The 21,071-nt window shown below is 37.8% G+C and overlaps 3 protein-coding genes across 3 annotated transcripts in view; 1 reads left to right on the top strand and 2 right to left on the bottom strand.

Moving 5' to 3' along the window:
* The window catches only part of LOC125677176 (multiple epidermal growth factor-like domains protein 10), a 191,034-nt gene extending 184,510 nt beyond the window's left edge, over positions 1-6,524 (bottom strand). Inside the window, exon 1 of the mRNA XM_056160467.1 lies at positions 6,380-6,524. Within this exon, the coding sequence (XP_056016442.1) occupies positions 6,380-6,383 (4 nt within the window). The 5' untranslated portion in view covers positions 6,384-6,524. The remainder of the gene's footprint in view (positions 1-6,379) is intronic.
* A 2,401-nt stretch (positions 6,525-8,925) lies between these two features.
* Positions 8,926-15,169, bottom strand: LOC130053355 (fibronectin type III domain-containing protein 1-like). The gene is made up of 3 exons (XM_056160498.1): positions 14,892-15,169; positions 10,386-10,537; positions 8,926-9,217 (listed from the first exon to the last, which is right to left on the bottom strand). Exons 1-3 carry the CDS (start codon positions 15,065-15,067, stop codon positions 9,090-9,092), a joined length of 456 nt encoding a protein of 151 aa, XP_056016473.1. The 5' UTR covers positions 15,068-15,169; the 3' UTR covers positions 8,926-9,089.
* A 5,561-nt stretch (positions 15,170-20,730) lies between these two features.
* On the top strand, positions 20,731-21,069 carry LOC130053534 (uncharacterized protein K02A2.6-like). The gene has a single exon (XM_056160871.1). It carries the CDS (start codon positions 20,731-20,733, stop codon positions 21,067-21,069), a length of 339 nt encoding a protein of 112 aa, XP_056016846.1.
* Positions 21,070-21,071: the final 2 nt, after the last annotated feature.

Genomic DNA, 21,071 nt, shown 5'->3' with positions numbered 1-21,071 from the left:
CTGCATAAATTTGCGAGTAAATAATGTTTACATGGGATCACTGTCTAAACACAATTTGGTAATGCCATTTCTGTAAACAACTGTAATTAGCGTTGTTGCTTTTCTAAAATAAACAGTGCAATTATTATTAAATTTATTTTTGGAGAAGTTAGATAGGCCTAAATTATGATACGATTATGTATCATTGACAACTAGGCCTACTGCCACGGGTGCATTTCGAAAAGAAAAAAATAATAATAATAATAATAATCAAACTTAATTTGAAAATCACAATACTTTTAAATTATTTTATTAAAGCAATTTTATTAGGCCTAATCATTATTTTTTGTTATCAACACGTTGTTACTTAGGAAGTGGGAGCGCGGCGTGCTGTTGTTGTAAACACGTACGCGTTCCTTAAAAAAAAAATGAAAGCATTATAATTCAATTCAAAGTCGGGAAATATTATATTTTATTATTTATAATTGAAAGTTCAATTATCTTTTATCTTTAAATTTCTCTTTTTTAAAACTACCAATTGGTAGACACTGCAAGCAAAGTTCTGCCTGTATGTTGTTACAAGGTGAAGGTCAGTTGGTGCGAGTGTGTATTCGCGAGCAGAACGGAAAGTATATGCCGTAGGCCTATATGTAACAGTGCGTAGCTTCGATAGAACCATTTTCTCGCAGTTTATCTACATCTTTGACCAAGTGCTTGTTTGAAAAAGTACAGGGACAAATTCTACTGGGGGTTTTTATAGCAAAGTCGTTGTGCCGACAAAATATATTCACGTCTTGTCCCTCATACCTTCCTTCGAAAATTGAAAAAAAAAACACGGTCCAACTCCTCTCTACTGACAGCAAGTATACCCTTAAACGGCACAAAACACCCTAATGCAGTGTTATTTACAAGCTGTTAATGTGATAATTGTTTGTTTGTCAATTAAATCTAATCTGTTTACAGAGTTCTTGAAAAGTGTCGGTAATGTCGGATTATCCGATAAAAGTAGTAAATGTCCGACACAAATTACTTAATTGTCGGTCCTGATGGCCGATAAAAGATCGGGATCGAAGTCCGTTTTTTACCGGGAAAAAATGGCGGCCATGTGGCCCATAAATTTTCAAACCGATGCTAAATCCGGCAAGACATTGAAACGTAAACGTGAAGAATCTGTTGTGAGAACTATGAGGAGAAAAGAAACCGGGAATCTGGGAGACAATGACTTGTTTGATGCGGTTTTACCTATTACTAGGTGACACCATCTGCTCAAAGTCGCGAGACCAACTACACCCGGGCCAAAGTGAGAGAGAGTAATTTAAACGATTGCAGAGGAAGATGAGAAAGAAGTTGAGAGGAATAGACAGGATAGAGAGAAAAGTGGAGGGTGAGAGAGAAGTGGAGGATGGGACAGAAGTGAAGGATGAGAGAGAAATGGAGCAAAAAAGTGACTCGGTGAATTGAAGAAGATTCAGAGTGTGAGGAAGATGCCAAAGGGTATGAAAGGAGAATTTATGAACGTATAGCTGAGATGGAGATTGAATACAATAACACATGTTGATTATAAATAAAATTTATAAAAACCTAAAAAGCAATGCATTTTTTTCTGGACTGACAAAATTTTGTTTGGGCTGACACTATTTCTAACAGTATCGGACCAAATGTCTGACACTTCCAAAGAAATTTCAAGAACTCTGTGTTTATAAAATGGCTTTCAACTGTTTTCAAATCTTCTCGCTCGAGGTCGCATATGACGTCACAGATAATGGCGCGTAAAATATCGAAGAAAATATGCATATCGCAAGATTTGAATTTCATCGCTTTCAAACTCGAAAACTACGCAAACTGTTTCATTTAAAATACATGTAAAGTAGCTTTAGGCATGAAATGAATTAATTTTGCTGAAAAAATTAAAAAGTTTAAAAACATGCGATGTGTCCTTTAATACTTCTCATTACCAGCTCGTTGGAGTTATCGCGCTTTGATGACTCTTGTGCGTCATTGGTAAGAAAATGCTCAAATCTCGCGAGCAAGTGCGAGATTACTGGGACATAAACCGGTCATAGCACCCCCCCCCCCTTTTTAAAAGTTAAAATACATGGTGTATTTTAAAATAAAATTACCATTAGTCAAACTGCATTTTTCAAATATTCTAACACTATCTTATTAAAGATGTTACATGTTTTTAAAACTCCACCACACCTATTTTAAAAATTCCAAACAACGATGTTCTCTGGACACCCAAGTCCATCAATATTTTGTAATTTTCAAATTAGCTTAGATGCAGTTTGGAAACGCATTAGGTGTGTTAATTAGTGTTATAAACGTCTTTAAAAAATGCAGTTTGGCATATACATGTATATAACTTGTTCTAAAATATGGACATTGACGGGGTGGGGAGGGGGGGGGGGGATGGGGTGTACGTGCACGATTACAAAGTCCATGTCATATGAACCTGTCCTAATTGTATGATAAAATAGAATGTCTTCATAGTCTGACAGAATAACTTTAAAAACATATTCATCACATTAATTACAAGAAAAGTTCTTGTGTTGGATGTGCATATAGGTTTTTCCCTTCACAGTTCTTCTTGCGATTGACACTTTATATCCGTCAGATTTGGCAAATTTAGTAGCTTCTCTTCCTCACATAGTTTAATAAGTTCGTCTGTTTTCTTGTAAGAATAATCAATTCCTAAATTTGACTTTAGAATTTTAATCAGTGTTGTGGTTTGCAGTCGGTTATAATATGTATTCGATACCATAATTCATATTATGTATGCCTAAGTAATGTGTTTACATTATGTTGTCCCGGTAGCAGGACTTTACGCGCCTTTAATTTGAAGAGTTCCACTAATGGAAATGATAAGTATTAAAGGGAAAGGCAACCCTAACCATATAGTTGCTTTTATGAATAAAGTACCACTTACTGATATCGTAATTGACAGTCTTTAACTACAAAAATCCTTGCTTAACAATTAAATCAATATCAATCTATCATGTATTTTAAATTACCCGCCTCTAAGAGAGTGGTCATTGGAGATTAATTTATGACGTCACACCGTCTATTCCGGTTTATTTCATCAGCAGCACTGTAAACATGACAAGTCACGAACAGTTAAGTTTGGAGCTGTATAGATTTGAGCTCGTTCTTTCGCAAGAAGAAATTGAGAAAAAAAGACGTTCAGTCAAGTCGCAGACCAGGCAGACGGTACACGTTCTTCATACAAATGTCTCGAACCTCAACTAGTAATTACGCAAATGATGGATCCACAGTTTACGTAGTCTTTTCTTTTCAAATGACTTGGTTGAGTCGGGAATTTCGAAAAATAACCATTTTTCACATCTCCTCTTCGCATTTAAGTGTAATTAACTGCTTGCCAGTAAGACATCAACCTATTTATTCGTAAGATCTACCACATGCAAATATTTGATGATCTCGCAGGTGTTTGGGTTCAACCCCCCCCCCCCCCCTCCAAATAAGCTACATGAGTTGATTTAATTAATTTTCTGTTGAAAATATTACTAATGCATGTCAATAACGTTAGGCATATCCATAAATTCCAAAATAATTCCAAATAAGCCCTTTAAAAAAAAAAAAATACCCTAAGCCACTAGTTATTATAAGTTCTGTTATAATAAGCAGTGAGTTTTTTTTTTTTAAAGGACTTATTTTGGACTTTATGGGTATGCAAGACGTTGTTGACATGCATTAGAAATATTTTCAAGAAAAAAATAATTAAATCAACTCATGTAGCTTATTCGGAGGGGGGAGGGGGTTGAACCCAAGCACCTAAGGATGATCTTAAAATCTCATCAAAATCGGTACAGACGGTGTGACGTCAAAATTATTGATTTTTGTGGTCTTGGATACAAAAGAGTTATATATCATGGCAGCCTCTTAGTCTATAGATCGCGGGAATTTCAATTTTTGACGTTTTCAAATTAGTACTGAAGCATATCTAGACCATATATCAACGTTTCGTTTCGGTAGATTTCGTTTCGTTTCGGTAGTTTTCGTTTCGTTTCGGTAGATTTCGTTTCGTTTCGCACTTTACTCCACAAAGTGAAGTGGGACGGTCGGACGGACGCACCGACACATGAACACCGGTATTTTTATGTCCCCTTTCGTGTTGCGGTGGGGGACGATAATTATAGATTTAAAACCGCGTTCTGTTTTCGAGGGGCTTTTTGGCTTGGGAAAGTGAGCATTTCTATGTGTTTGTAAGGGTGTGTGTTGATGCATCTAAAGTAAAGAATAGCGTTGTTCAATGACGTCGCGGATATTTGTAATGTTATTTGTTAAAAACTGCTGCTTTCATGGGGTTTTTTTTTAAATCAAACTTTGACATTTTTTCTTTAAAAAACAAACTCGATTACCCCATAATTTTTTTTTCAAATTGTTTTTGCTTCGCTTTGATATTATTATTATCAAGATGAACAGCACCTGCCTATTTTAAGTTGAATTATGCAATGGATAAAGTCAATCACCATTATTTTCTATATAATTCAATGGAAAACAGTGTCGCTACCGTTAAAACAATGGTATGTTGAAGACGTAATTACTAAAAAAAATAATTAAAAAAACAAAAAATGTTGAATGGAAAACAATCTTCACAGAGTAGCATATAATACATTGTCAAGATACATCGGTAAAATTTTCAGTTGGGGTTTTCGAGTGAGAAAAAAGTCTGTCAACCCGCGACCTACGTTAACAATGGTACATTGTATTTCGTTTTTGAAAGCAAAAATGATATAAATAACATCCCCCTCTCTTATTCATGTAAATGATCCAACAATTACGGAATAAATGCTATATTATACTTTTATATTCAAATGATAAAGTAAAATATTGGAAAAACGAAGTAAGCGAATCAAATAACATGAGTATATACCGACACAAACTCACTGATTGTGTATAATTCATGCAGCGGTAAGCATTGTCATGAATTTTATATCACTGTAAAAAAAAAATAGCCTGATTAAGGATGTAAGCTACACCAGAGAAAATTGATGTAGATGAAAAGTGGAGGATATGTACAACAATATTTTGAAGTTGAAAATTTTCAAATTTACTTTATTTTGTCAAAAAATACAGTTTTAGTAGTAGGTAATCTGAAAAAAAAAAAAAAAAAAAAAAAAACCCTGCTTAACTCGAACCTGCGACCTACAGATCAACAGTCGGTCTTAGCTTACTGAGCTACTCGGCTATCTATCTATATGGAAAAGGAAAAGTCAAATATTGCTGATATTGATTTTTTTCATCCATGTTTTTAAAGGAAGTCAGTCATTATGACGATGTAGAGTACTACCTTAAAAAAAAATCAAATTTATGAATAATCAGCCCGTATGTTAATTGCTACTAATTTCATATTTTACGTATGTTATTGATTTATTTTAATCATCATATTTATTCCGTTTTTAAAAGTAAAAATCATAAAGTATATAACCTTTGTCACTCATATAAATGATAAACTGATAAACTAACATTTACGGAATAAATGCTATACTTTGATACAAATGATAACGCAACATGTACGGAATAAATGAGAGAGAGAGAGAGAGAGAGAAAGAGAGAGAGAGAGAGAGAGAGAGAGAGAGAGGGATTCCGTAAATGTTACTACATGTAGAATCTATATAGATCTATATAATTTTGATTTGTAAAAAAAAAAAATGAATGAAATAAATTAAATTTGTAAAGCAGTCAGACCGCATAGTAATTACTAATATTAATAACTTAAATTCGCACGTGTTTATTATTCCTGTATTTTAATAATGCTATTTATTCCGTTGACGTTGTAACCTTTATGGAATAAATGCTATAAAAGTAGTAATTCTTTGTGTGTACCACCAATCAGCGGAGAACCAGTTTACGTAAGGCTGGCTCATTTCTAGTCATGACGAGATGCGTGAAAAGTGTGCAGTCTGGTTTTAAAAGTTCTTTGATATGTATTCAGTGAATTGTTTAAGTTGACAACCATGAATATGTACTCCGCCCTCTCATGAATAGGAATGACAGTAAATGTTTTATTTCGATATATACAGTACTGTACAGGTTCGCTTAGATCAATTTTCCTTGTATTTAAACACCCCCCTCCAATACACCAAGCCCCTTTTATTTCTGTTTCGTCCCCAAAAGAAACCCTTTTCTGGGGGAAACGTCCCCTCCCATCAAAGTTTAAAATGTTGCCTCTGTATATATACCGATTGAAGTACCATATTTCGATCTCCTTATCGATAAGCAGATCGCACAGTGCAGTGATCATACATGTACATACTGAATGTAGATCAGTTCCATTGAAACTCGATATGAATATGGTATAAGCACAATAAATATGCTATAATTTCTTAGATATTTTTTTTTTACAATTAATCTGCAATATTCATGAATGAAACAAACATACCCATTCTGTCTGACTGTCATTGCTTCGACTGTGACGTCATTGATAACTTATATGACGTAAAACGTACGAGAAATATTTCTAAGGCAAGGAAGATAATTCCGGAAAACCTCGGGAACCAGGGTAGAAATCTCTCTCTCTCTCTCTCTCTCTCTCTCTCTCTCTCTCTCTCTCTGAAAGAGGGGGAATTGTTTTAATAAGCCCCCCCCCCCACCCACCCCCACCCCTATCAACACTTCGCCGCGAGTTACGTCCCTTTGCGGGGTCAGCCAAGGGTCAATCGGTGAAAAACCAACTTTTCCTTCTTTACCTTACCAAATGTAAGATGTTATTACTTTGAATTTTAGCCAATTACCAAGTTTTCATACAAATGAATGGGTTGCCCCAATCTGGGGCATATTGTAGTTGACTGCAATTGATGGGAAAATAACAGATGTCAAAGCTACAGATAGGAAAATTACAAAGGCCAACGTAGGGAAATACGATTTTTATCCGGGAGATGGCGGACAAGGGCCGTAACTTTCGCGAAGTGTATACAAATGCATAGGCGGATCCAGAAATTTGTGAGGGGGAGGGGGGTAGCACTTAATTTTTTTGATAATTTTCATAATACAAAAATAAACTGATTTAAAGGTTACCCCCAATAGGGGGGGGGGGGGGGGGGGGGGGCTAGGCCATCAGAAGCTCTGCGGTAAATGGTGCAAAATCCTGCATTCTGAGCATTTCCTGGTACTTCTTTTTCACTTTTATATTGTCTGTTTCTTAAACAAAACTTTTATGTTACATATAAGTATCCACCTTTCATATCATTTGGAGTCACTACACATGTTCCAGAGCCTTGGGGGGGGGGGGGGGGGGATCAGCCCTAACACCCCCATATCTCAATACTTAATCTCAATTTGTTTAGGCACGATGGAACTCACTTGTCTAATTCTGGCAATGACATTTTCGTCCAGGATCTAATACAAACGCTAATCAACAAGTTAATATAAGCCCTAACGCACTTCATCGGGGGAGGGGGGGGGGGGGTCAGCCCTAACACACTAAGGGGGAGGGGGGGTTGTGATACATGTACTAGGTTATCGAGTTAATCTAAGCCTTAACCTCTTCGGGGGGGGTGGGGTGTGAAATGTGTCTCGGGTCATTAAATTCCTTTTAAGCTTTAACTCCCTGCATTGGGAGGGGGGGGGGGGTGATATATACTTTTGTGAAATGTGTACTCGGGTCATGGCGAGTCCATCATATCGATGGCTGTTGGCGGACCAGGGGAGATAAAAATGAATATTTGGATCTCATCTGGCCTGTTGTTCCTCCCCCATCTGTCTGTTACGTCGGAGGGCTGTCAGTGTGCGAAGCTGGTCGCCATTCTAAGTCAGTGAATTTGTCTACGGTACAAAGTAAAATATGGATTGGAGAATCACTAGCCTCAACACGGCTTGGTTTCTCTCTCCACCTCTTTTAAACGGAGGGGAGACTGTGTCTGGAGTGCCTTGTATGGTACGAGGAAGTACCGGCACTATTACCCAGCAGCAATCCCCCGGAGGAACAGGGACATCAGGTAGGTCCAAAACCATTCCAAGTCCATTATGTCATACACGCATTTGGACTTCCGGCGCCTGTGTGTACCATGGGGCCACCGGTTTGCCCGTTCTACATTGTTATGTCGGTATCCGGTTATCTCCCCTGGTTCGGATTTGCAATGCGGCCATACCATCCACTCTCCCAATTAGACACTCAGACTGCTGTGTGTGCTTGTTATGACATTGTGTGAAATGTGACGCGTCAGATGACTTGTTGCAACTGTATTATGTAAATATGGGATTTGTTTGCTGTTATCTATAGTGAAAACCTCAATAAAATTTTGTCCACCATATACATCTTGTGTTTCTTGGGCCAGTTTCGGGAAACTAATGGTCATTTGTTCCTATTATACATACGAGGAGGAAGCCAGTTTTCTGTTAAATTAATGTAATTATGTTGTAGGTAACAAATTTCGTTGTTCGCACCAGTACATGAGAAAGTTTCCCAGTTTACTTCCGGAAGCTCGGTTGTCTCTTCCCAGGTACATTGTATCTGGGTTCTCTCTTCCACCAATAAAAACTGGGCGACACCAGATAACTGAAAAATTGTTTAATATGGCGAAAAACAGCAAAAGAAAAAAAAAAAGAAAAAAAAAAGTCAAAATTTCGTTCTGTCTAAATTGCTTGTAGATTTACAACATTTCTATCTTTTGTTTTCGTTTATCGTGAAGATCGTTTATCGTGTTTTGCGTTTATCAGGTCTATCGTGAAGATCGTTTATCAGGTTTTGCGTTTATCAGGTTTATCGTGTACCCTATCGTATCGTGCATTCTATTGTATCGTGCGTGTATCGTGTTCTATCGTTTATCATGTCAAGAATAACGTTGCCGGTACTGTACATGTACCAACATTAGAGTTATTGCCCTTGAAAACATTTTTTGTAATTACGAATAAATGATACTCTATGATAATTATATACTTTTTCAATAGCAATAGTTTACCTCCCCCCCCCCCTTTTTTTTTTATTTCATCCAATGAATAAAATTCCTCTGGAAGATATATTTCTATCATATACAAAGTTTCATTCAATAAACTTAAAATTTTTACAAAAACCTACGACATCTCATGAGGATCAATCAACGTTAATTAACCAAACTCCGCACAGCGTCAATTATAGAACAAATAAAATCCGACTAGACCACGGCGTCAGTTCCCGGAATTGATACTCCACATTCTAAATAGGAATTGAAATAGTATTCTGTTTCTGCATAACCAATGTTTCCAAAGGAAAACTCCTCTCCTGCCGAGCTCCGATAGTAAACTGCAAATCAAGATGTACTTTCTTGTATATGGATAGTTGTTAAGGATAATTTGTTAATTGTTCGGTATGTGTAAATATTGATCATTAATCGACCATTGACGTTTTATTCACTGGTGGGTTCCGTTTTACTATTGCCTATATAATTTTATCCAACCCCCCCCCCCCCCCCAAAAAAATTCTACATCCCTTCATATTTATTGATAACAACAATTGAGGATATCATGAATATTGGGGCATGATATCTTAGGGACGAGATCAAAAGATCGATGTCTTGTAAAAAATCTAAATTCAAATAGTTAGGGGGTGGGGTAGGGGTAAAAACTTCCGTGAGATTCTGTCATTCGACATCGATTACACTTTAGTGGAAAAAGAAAAAAGACAAATGACTGATAAAAACAACATAATAATATTACATGTTAATGAACATTTAATAGTTTTAATGTACACTTTCATTGGTGAATAAACAGTAGAAAAGGTATACAGAGTGTTATTTATACTCGTATACTTTTACTTGTTGATTGATTAGTTTCAACATTCACCATATTTAGTTTTAAGAAGGGGTGAAAATTATGTGAATTTAGTTTTTTTTTCAGACAATGAACTTTTGATCCCTTATATCAATAATTAAATTACTAAGAACTGATAACCAGCACTAAACTTATGACAAATAGGACGACTTCAGTTTGTCCATTGTCATCTCGTCATCTCTATGTACAGTAGCAATATTCCATTATCACCTGCATATGGCGTTTATGTCTCTCAACTGATTCGGAACGCAAGAGCAGGCTCTATCTATGATCAGTTTTGAAATCGAGGCAAGCTACTGACAATTCAGTTGATGTTACAGGGTTTCAACAGTATACAGTTAAAGATCATATTTGAGGGAGTCAGTAAGATTCCAGTTCTCCGATAGTAAGCCGACAGGTGTATTTCCCGAGGCAAATCATAGATATAATCTAAATGTATTCCATATATTGATATAAATTAGCACAGAACTATTGAAATTAAGAATCATAATTTTCGATATTATGACTTCAAATCATTGATATCAACAAGGAAATATTTATATCATGGAACGATAATCGGCAATAAATATCAACAGCACCCCATATAAAATGCATATAGGGTTTAATATCTATTAAAAGCAAACGATGACTTTAAGGTGCACCTGAAACAGCTGGAGAGTTAACGTAATCTCCCGCAGTTACCGCTGTGGATTCAGACCCGCCCACGAGTTCACAATGATCCTCCCCTGATCCATTCCCGTCTCCAATGTTTAAAAATGTCGTTGTTAAGTTAGCAGCAAGGAATAACTTGTACCTGAAATACAAGGAATCTAGACGTTACTGGTGACATTGTTTAATTTCGTGGATTTCAAATATCTATATGTATTCAGAAAGAGTGGCTTGTGTTTCATAATTTCAGTCCATTCCAATTAATGTATGTTCTGGATACATTCCACTCCAAGCAATCTGTCCGAGCGGAGTATGACCTTAACATATTCACAGAGTACATTCCACTCCAAGTAATCTGCCTGAGCGGAGAATGACCTTAACATATTCATAGAGTATATTCCACTCCAAGCAATCTGCCTGAGCGGAGTATGACCTTAACATATTCACAGAGTACATTCCACTCCAAGCAATCTGCCTGAGCAGAGTATGACCTTAACATATTCACAGAGTACATTCCACTCCAAGCAATCTGCCTGAGCGGAGTATGACCTTAACATATTCACAGAGTACATTCCACTCCAAGTAATCTGTCTGAGCAGAGTATGACCTTAACATATTCACAGAGTACATTCCACTCCAAGTAATCTGTCTGAGCAGAGTATGACCTTAATATATTTACAGAGTACATTCCACTCTAAGCAATCTGCCTGAGCAGAGTATGACCTTAACATATTCACAGAGTACATTCCACACTAAGAAATCTGCCTGAGCGGAGTATGACCTTAACATATTCACAGAGTACATTCCACTCTAAGCAATCTGTCCGAGCAGAGTATGACCTTAACATATTCACAGAGTACATTCCACTCTAAGCAATCTGCCTGAGCAGAGTATGACCTTAACATATTCACAGAGTACATTCCACTCCAAGCAATCTGCCTGAGCGGAGTATGACCTTAATATATTCACAGAGTACATTCCACTCCAAGTAATCTGTCTGAGCGGAGTATGACCTTAACATATTCACAGAGTACATTCCACTCCAAGCAATCTGCCTGAGCGGAGTATGACCTTAACATATTCACAGAGTACATTCCACTCCAAGCAATCTGCCTGAGCGGAGTATGACCTTAACATATTCACAGAGTACATTCCACTCTAAGCAATCTGCCTGAGCAGAGTATGACCTTAACATATTCACAGAGTACATTCCACACTAAGCAATCTGCCTGAGCGGAGTATGACCTTAACATATTCACAGAGTACATTCCACACTAAGCAATCTGCCTGAGCGGAGTATGACCTTAACATATTCACAGAGTACATTCCACTCCAAGCAATCTGTCTGAGCGGAGTATGACCTTAACATATTCACAGAGTACATTCCACTCTAAGCAATCTGCCTGAGCAGAGTATGACCTTAACATATTCACAGAGTACATTCCACTCCAAGTAATCTGTCTGAGCAGAGTATGACCTTAACATATTCACAGAGTACATTCCACTCTAAGCAATCTGCCTGAGCAGAGTATGACCTTAACATATTCACAGAGTACATTCCACTCCAAGCAATCCGCCTGAGCGGAGTATGACCTTAATATATTCACAGAGTACATTCCACTCCAAGTAATCTGTCTGAGCGGAGTATGACCTTAACATATTCACAGAGTACATTCCACTCCAAGCAATCTGTCCGAGCAGAGTATGACCATAACATATTCACAGAGTACATTCCACTCCAAGCAATCTGCCTGAGCGGAGTATGACCTTAACATATTCACAGAGTACATTCCACTCCAAGTAATCTGTCTGAGCAGAGTATGACCTTAACATATTCACAGAGTACATTCCACTCCAAGTAATCTGTCTGAGCAGAGTATGACCTTAATATATTTACAGAGTACATTCCACTCTAAGCAATCTGCCTGAGCAGAGTATGACCTTAACATATTCACAGAGTACATTCCACACTAAGAAATCTGCCTGAGCGGAGTATGACCTTAACATATTCACAGAGTACATTCCACTCTAAGCAATCTGTCCGAGCAGAGTATGACCTTAACATATTCACAGAGTACATTCCACTCTAAGCAATCTGCCTGAGCAGAGTATGACCTTAACATATTCACAGAGTACATTCCACTCCAAGCAATCTGCCTGAGCGGAGTATGACCTTAATATATTCACAGAGTACATTCCACTCCAAGTAATCTGTCTGAGCGGAGTATGACCTTAACATATTCACAGAGTACATTCCACTCCAAGCAATCTGCATGAGCGGAGTATGACCTTAACATATTCATAGAGTACATTCCACTCCAAGCAATCTGCCTGAGCGGAGTATGACCTTAACATATTCACAGAGTACATTCCACTCTAAGCAATCTGCCTGAGCAGAGTATGACCTTAACATATTCACAGAGTACATTCCACACTAAGCAATCTGCCTGAGCGGAGTATGACCTTAACATATTCACAGAGTACATTCCACACTAAGCAATCTCCCTGAGCGGAGTATGACCTTAACATATTCACAGAGTACATTCCACTCCAAGCAATCTGTCTGAGCGGAGTATGACCTTAACATATTCACAGAGTACATTCCACTCTAAGCAATCTGCCTGAGCAGAGTATGACCTTAACATATTCACAGAGTACATTCCACTCCAAGTAATCTGTCTGAGCAGAGGATGACCTTAACATATTCACAGAGTACATTCCACTCTAAGCAATCTGCCTGAGCAGAGTATGACCTTAACATATTCACAGAGTACATTCCACTCTAAGCAATCTGCCTGAGCAGAGTATGACCTTAACATATTCACAGAGTACATTCCACTCCAAGCAATCCGCCTGAGCGGAGTATGACCTTAATATATTCACAGAGTACATTCCACTCCAAGTAATCTGTCTGAGCGGAGTATGACCTTAACATATTCACAGAGTACATTCCACTCCAAGTAATCTGTCTGAGCGGAGTATGACCTTAACATATTCACAGAGTACATTCCACTCCAAGCAATCTGTCCGAGCAGAGTATGACCATAATATATTCACAGAGTACATTCCACTCCTAGTAATCTGCCTGAGCGGAGTATGACCTTAACATATTCACAGAGTATATTCCACTTCAAGTAATTTGTCTGAGTGGAGTATGACCTTAAAGTATTTATGGAGTACATTGGCGAAGCCACGGTACTTTTGATGTGGACGCCCGAGTAGGCAGGGGGTTTGGGGGCCGCCTTAAGGACCCCAATGGGTCTAAGACAAAGCCCTGGTGGGGGTCCAGGGGGTGACGCCCCGGAAGCTGATAAATTTTAGACGATTTCGATGTGTATATTCGACCCTCCTGAACGCATTTTACGTACACTTCATAAAATATCTTCATTTGTTTCGCCATGACTGACTCAACATGGAGCAATATCGGAAACTCTCCTTGTAAACTATAGGAGTGAATATAAACTGAATCCGTTAATAACAGTTCCGGAGAGGACAAATATAATTGTCATAAATATTGCCCTTCACTACCTTTTGATATTTCTAATCTCTCTCTCTCTCTCTCTCTCTCTCTCTCTCTCTCTCTCTCTCTCTCTTGCAAAAATGATGTGGACGTTTGTGCGTACAAATGTACGCCTGGCTACGCGCCTGGAGTACATTCCATTTTAAGTAATCTGTCTGAGCGGAGTATGACCTTAGAATATGTACTGCGTAATGATGAGTCTGAACGGAGTGTATTAGTAACCGTAAAACATTTACAGGGTACACTTTAGTCCAAGTGGAGTATAACCATATAATGTTTACTGGGTACATTCCACTCTAAGTATCATGGGTATCATTTAGGATTCGTATCGCGATATTTTAAACTGTATTGCAATATGTTATGGCAATATTTAGAACGACAAATTACAATGAAAGCCTAAGAATGAGAAAGTCTACCTACATGTATTCTAAAAAAAAAAATTAAAGGTTTTAATTTATCATTAAGAGGGGGGAAAAGATACAAAGATAAAATCGAAACTCTAAATGGTAAAAAAGAAGATAAAAAATCCCCATTTGACAGATGAAAAAATCATAATATATAAATTTTTTAACTTTTTAAATGTGTCAACTATTTGTCTGCAAATGAAGAAATATTTAAATGCCAAAATACCAATTCAAAAAAAAACAACAAAAAAACTATTGCGATAATAACATTCTAAGAAATATATTGTGGCAACACACAAGAATATCGATATTACTGCCGAGCCCTAATCACTTCCATGATGAGTGAATTATTGATACCATTGTCCAGCCCTAAACACCATGCTGTATGTTTTCTCACAGGATTATTACTTGATTTTCGGACTATCTAGAAAGGGCTTATCCGCCCAGCTGTCAATATTCACAAAGTTGACATATACTGACAACGTTGAGTGATTGAATAAGCTAACACTCTATTACCGAGTATTAAAAAATCTAAACATAATGCTAAAATTTCTAATATTTAATGTGATTCTAGCCTTGTACTACTGCACAACACCACAGCGAGGTAGGGAGCCGAGGTTAAAGCTGTTCTCCTGACAAGGGTTGTCCCTCCGCTACGCCCATTAAAGGAATCGTCCAACGTCACGTTGTAGGCGTACCAGCAAGGGGGCGTGGCAGTCATACACTCTGTCAAAAAGTCAAGAAGGAACATGGATGTAAAAATACTGTATACCGTTCTTTTTTCCCCGCTGCAGTTTGATATTTGCTATTTTCCCTGTAGAGATAAAACCTATCAGAGTTAAACTGTAGTGTATAAAACATAGCCGCTCTATACACTGTAGAGTGTACATAAACACAGTCAATTTCAATTCAGAACTACGTAGGTAACCAAGAGTGAAATTAAAGCTATAAATAGTACAATTCAACCATCAACAAGAGGAAATTTAGCTAGCAAGTTGTTTTGCAAAAGTGATTATTTTTGTCAGAGGGATCAAAATCTATTTGAGTGGTGTTTTTTATAAAAATTCTGTTTAAATCCGTTTGCATTAGGCGCTGCAGTATTTATTTTGCTAATGTTCTTACATTGACAAATTCGCAAACATTAATTATCTAATTAACGGGATGTTGTGGGACAAATTTAAGGTGTAGTTTATGTTGACGGTAAAATGGAAAGGGGTGTTTTATTACATTTTTTTAATTATTGCATTTTGAGAGATTTTCTCCCCTCCCCCCTCTTTTTTTTTTTTTTTTTTTTTTTTTTTTTTTATTTTGCACCCCAATTTATAAAATTTTTATTTTGTGAGGCTTTTTTAGAGGGGCAGGGGCGCAAAATAGGGAAAAATCTCCCAATATGTAATAACTAAAATATTAACACCACATGATGATTTAAAAACACTATTCTGTAATTGTCCGATGAGTGATAATTTTCAATAAATCAATCGAATCTACTCCTCGGGTGCCTCACAACGCCACTGGTGTTGGGCGTGCGAAACATCCGAGGAATTCCGATTAGCAACCCACGGGAAGCATCTATGGATGATTCTAGCACAGCCAAGTGACCTTCATTTTCCAGATAGGTGACCGTGTAGCTGCAATAATGTAGCCTTATCCAATTTTTTTTTAATTCTGACGTTTTCGGGATAGGGCTACAATTCCATAGGATCTCCGTAATGGTGCAAAATAATTTTATGAATAACCGATAATAAACTCTGTGTATTAGTCCCAAATGTTGTTTACACCAAAAGGAGTACCAACTTTGTGCTCGGCCATGTCTATAACATCTTCGCAAGCCAAGTGTCCGATTCGCTTACTCTCATCTACCTGAGAGTACGCGAATCGGACACTTGGCTTGCGAAGATGTGTGTATGGTCAAACCAATATAAATCTATTCAATAAAAGATGTTATTCTTGCAATTAATGATCAAAGATTGTAAAACAGTGCAGCTATGATCAAAACCCTAAAAGTTTTAACAAAGGTGATTGTTGTACAAACTTAAATAACAATGTTTTTACAATAATTAATGAGCACACTTTTTCATAACCAATTGTACTGATTATCACACTTCAAGCAAAAATTATATGGCCTAATTGTTGTATAAACAGGGATTTTCCACACCATTTTGGGAATGGGCCTGGGCCTTTAAAATTTGGAATTTTAACTTCATTTTGTCCAAATTGGGAATTTTAGAAATTCACAGTTTTAACTCTTCATTCATGGAAGTTTTTCTTATCTTAACATTCTGTTTTTCATTGCAATCAGGGTTAAATGACACTTAAAACTATTTTCAATGGTGCATGAACTGACGGAACACCAACTTTCAAATTTTCAAGTGACCCTAGCTTCTAGTTCTCAGAAGGTCCTTCAAAAATGTCAGGAAGAGAAAATGGACAGCATTTTCCCCATTTTACTTGCATCATGATTAATAATATTGTGTATTTATACTATTTAATACTAGAGGAAAAAAATTCAATAGAAAAAAAAAATCAATGGAAATATTAAAAGTAAGGAAATTAAATAAAAGTTGAATTAAATTCAGATTTAATCATGGAGTTTCAATATATATTGTATTGCTCTTAATTGACATAAACAGCCCAACCATATTATATAAATTATTTTTAAAATCATGATGTAGTTCATCATGAAACTCTCTGTGATATTATCAAAGCCAATACACTTGTTCAATCAGTAAGAAAAACACCAGGCTTGGGAAGTTATATTTTCACATCCAATAAAATCATTTTCTAAAGTAAATATATCTCTAAATGTATATATGTTAATATTAATGATCAAAGTAAGCTAAATTTTAACTAATTCTGTTTATACAATGCAGCATACAATATCATCATTTCTGGAGATTAGACTAGAGCTTCAAACCAGGGACCTAGTATATACTAACAGTTAGTATAGGTCCCTGCTCCAAACGAAGTGTGCTGCTTCAAAGATTAAAAAAAATTATTTTTCACATAAAGTACACTGAAAATACCTTATAAATATATATGATATTGACCTAATAACTCTTAGATAGGTTAAGGAAGTGGGTATAATAAGTGAAGTAACAATATAGCACGTATTAATCAAAGAGAAAAATGGAGGAAATTCGGATTTATCGAACAGTTGCCGTTATTTCTAGTGTTTTATATATGAACTATGATGGTAGTGCTGCTGAATTATTTTATGGAGAAAATTTGAAGACAATAGAATCATGTAACATGTATTTTTCAAAGAAAATGAACAATCTAGTTAATATACTGCACTTTGAACAAGTGTACCGACGGACGAAAATTTCTACCAAAATTTCAGGTAGACCTTCCGAACTTTTGGTGGTATCGGGCCTCTGGTCCACAATTTGTGTCAAACCAATAATGTAGTGTATTATGTTGTTATGCATCGTGTTCGATGTACGTATTATTAGTATTAAAATATCGGCATCCATCTTGTATTGTCGTATAGCGCATGGTGTCAGAATAAACCATGTCTGTTCTTAATTTCGAGCAACCGTCCATGGACTGGGACAGTCCCGATATTTATAACGAATATCTTCGATTCAGACAGCATGTGGAATTTGTTTACAAAGGTCCCTTGTGTAAAGCTGACAAAAAGGACAAGGCGGGTTGGCTCGGAATGTGGCTAGGGAAACACGGACGGGAAGTCTACAACACACTTGCCTGATATGAAGGGGAACAAGATGATCCAGAGATAATCTTGAAAAAGTTTGAGGATTACGTAAGACCCCGTAAGAATAAGAGAGGCGCAAGATTTCGCGTGAAACAGAGAAAACAAACAGATGGTGAGTCCTTTGACAATTTTGTGAAAGATTTGAGACTGATTCTTATGGATTGTGAGTACGCAGACACAGACGACATTCTTGTCGACGCGATTATCGCAGGCGTTGCGCACACGAAGGTCCGAGAACGCTTACTCGACCAGGACATGACCTAACACTCGCCAAAACCCTACAAATAGGCTGACAATATGAACTCTCTCAAAAACAGCTAAACATGTTCCAAGGAGCTGAATACTCAGAGGCTCAGGCAGTATCCAGTATCAAAACCTCTAGACCACAGCACAACAAGAAAACAGTGCGACAGACATCAAAGCGGAAAACTAGTGTTCCAAAACAACAGAATTCTAAACCTATGTGTAATAGGTGTGGTTTGGACCCTAGTACGAACCATCTGAACAACAAATGCCCAGCTCTGAAAAGTACATGCCGGTACTGTAAACTGACTGGACACTGGAAATCAGTATGCCGCAAGCGACAACAGTCCCAGATGAATATCAGCGATGTGGACGAGCATGATCTTCTCGATATTCTCGCTACAGATGATACTAAATTATGTCAGGAGAACACAGACAGGTGGCTAGTGACACTTCATGTATGTGAGAAACCTATGAAATTCAGAATAGACACAGGAGCAAAGTTCAATATCATTGTCTCTCACCATTATCACCAGAGTAAATTAACGGGAGTGAAAAGCCAATCAAACAAACTTTTGCGCTCATTCACAAACCATACTATCCGTCCAGAGTTTCACGTGCAACTACCACTCAGGAACGAAGACACTAACATTCAAGCTGAGTTCGAAATAGTTGACATTCATCAGGAAAACGTGATCACAGGAATAACAGCTGAACGCCTCAATCTCATACAGAGGATGAATCCTGTTAAAATGTCTGACTTTACAACAATGGATCAGTTCAACGACTTTCCAGAACTGGTGAAAACAACTGGCACTCTACCAGGAGTACACAAGATCAAGATTGATCCTCAGGCCAAAGGAGTAGTTCACCCAGTCAGAAGACAACCTGCATCACTCAGATCACTGATCACCGAAAAACTGAGAGATATGGAGGAGAATGGATTCATAACCCGTGTCAGTAAACCTACACCTTGGGTCAGTTCTATGGTCGTCAGCCTAAGAAACAGCAAAGTCCGCATATGCATAGACCCGAAAGACCTGAATGAAGTTATCCTCAGGGAACATCATCCTATGAAAACCATAGACGACGTTGTTTCAGCCATTCCAAACACGAACGTTTTTTCAGTGCTTGATGCTAAGTCCGGATTTCTGCAGATCAAACTGGATGAGGAATCAAGTTTTCTCACGACCTTCAACACTCCTATAGGACGTTATCGATGGCTGAGGCTACCCTTCGGCATTAAGTCGGCGCCAGAGATCTACCAAAGAATCATGGTCGAGATGCTAGAAGGCATAGATGGCACGTTTGCCATAATGGACGACATCCTTATTGCAGGACGAGACACAACACATCATGACAGCATTTTACACAAAGTAATTGAGCGAGCAACGGCGTTCAACCTGAAATTAAACTTTGAGAAATGCAAAGTAAGACAGACGGAGGTGCCTTATGTTGGCCACATCATAACGGCGGATGGTCTTCGTCCAGATCCAGAAAAGGTCAGAGCAATAAAGGAGATGCCACCACCAACGGACAAGGAGGGAGTGAAACGATTTCTAGGCATCGTGCAATATCTTAGTAAATTTATCCCTAGCATGAGTCAAGTAGAGGCAGCGATCAGGTGCCTCCTGAAATCAAATACAGCATTCAGATGGGAACATGAACAGCAATCAAGTTTTGAGCAGTTGAAAAAACTCTGTATTTCCTCACCTACATTAGGATTCTATGATGTCAACAAAAACATTGAAATTCAATGTGATGCCTCGAGAGATGGACTCGGAGCAGTTCTTGTACAGAATGACAGACCAATTGCATATTCATCTCGTGCGCTCACTGACACAGAAAAGCGATATGCCCAGATAGAAAAGGAGATGCTCTCCATCGTGCATGCTGCTACCAAATTTCATCACTACATATTTGGTAAACGGGTTACAGTCTACAATGACCACAAACCTTTGGAGCAGATCTTCAAGAAACCATTACTATCTACGCCTATGCGACTACAGAAAATGCACTTGCGCCTCCAATGGTATGATCTTGATGTGAAATATCGTAGAGGGAAAGACATGACTGTAGCAGACGCACTCTCTAGAGCCTACTTACCTGAAGCTAAGTCCGAACTTGACATGTGGGACATCAAGGCTTTTGATCTCCTATCTGTGAGCAAGCAAAAACAAACAGAAATCGCAAAGTACACTAAAGCGGAACTAGAGGCATTGTACCAGATAATTGTTGATGGTTGGCCAGACACCAGAGACCAAGCACCTGTCAGCACACACAGTTTCTGGAACTCGCGAGACGAGTTATCTGTTATGGACGGTATCATTTTCAAAGGAATGAGGATCGTCATTCCATCAAGTCTTAGACCGCACATGCTTGAACTTATTCATCAATCTCACTTGGGGATAGTCAAGTGTAAGCAGAGAGCTCGTGAAGTCGCTTAGTGGCCCTGTATGAATTCCCAGATCGAGGAAACCATGCGCAATTGCTCAAAATGTGCAACCTTTCAGAACAAACAAACCCCAGAACCTCATAAGCCATCACCAGTACAAGATCTACCATACCAAGTAGTAGGATGTGATCTGTTTGACTTTCAGTCCAAAAAGTACCTCATCTTAGTGGACTACTTTTCACACTATGCTGATGTAGTTGAGCTGAAATCTCCGTCAACCACCTCAACGCTGGAAGCTATGAAGTCAGTGTTTTCTTGTCATGGAATACCTAGACAACTACGGTCAGATAATGGACCTCAGTTCACGTCACAGCAGTTCAAATCATTCTGTCGAGTGTAAGA

Source organism: Ostrea edulis, chromosome 3, assembly GCF_947568905.1.
Source record: "Ostrea edulis chromosome 3, xbOstEdul1.1, whole genome shotgun sequence".
NCBI lineage: Eukaryota > Metazoa > Mollusca > Bivalvia > Ostreida > Ostreidae > Ostrea > Ostrea edulis.
This window is presented reverse-complemented; position numbering and strand designations above follow the sequence as displayed.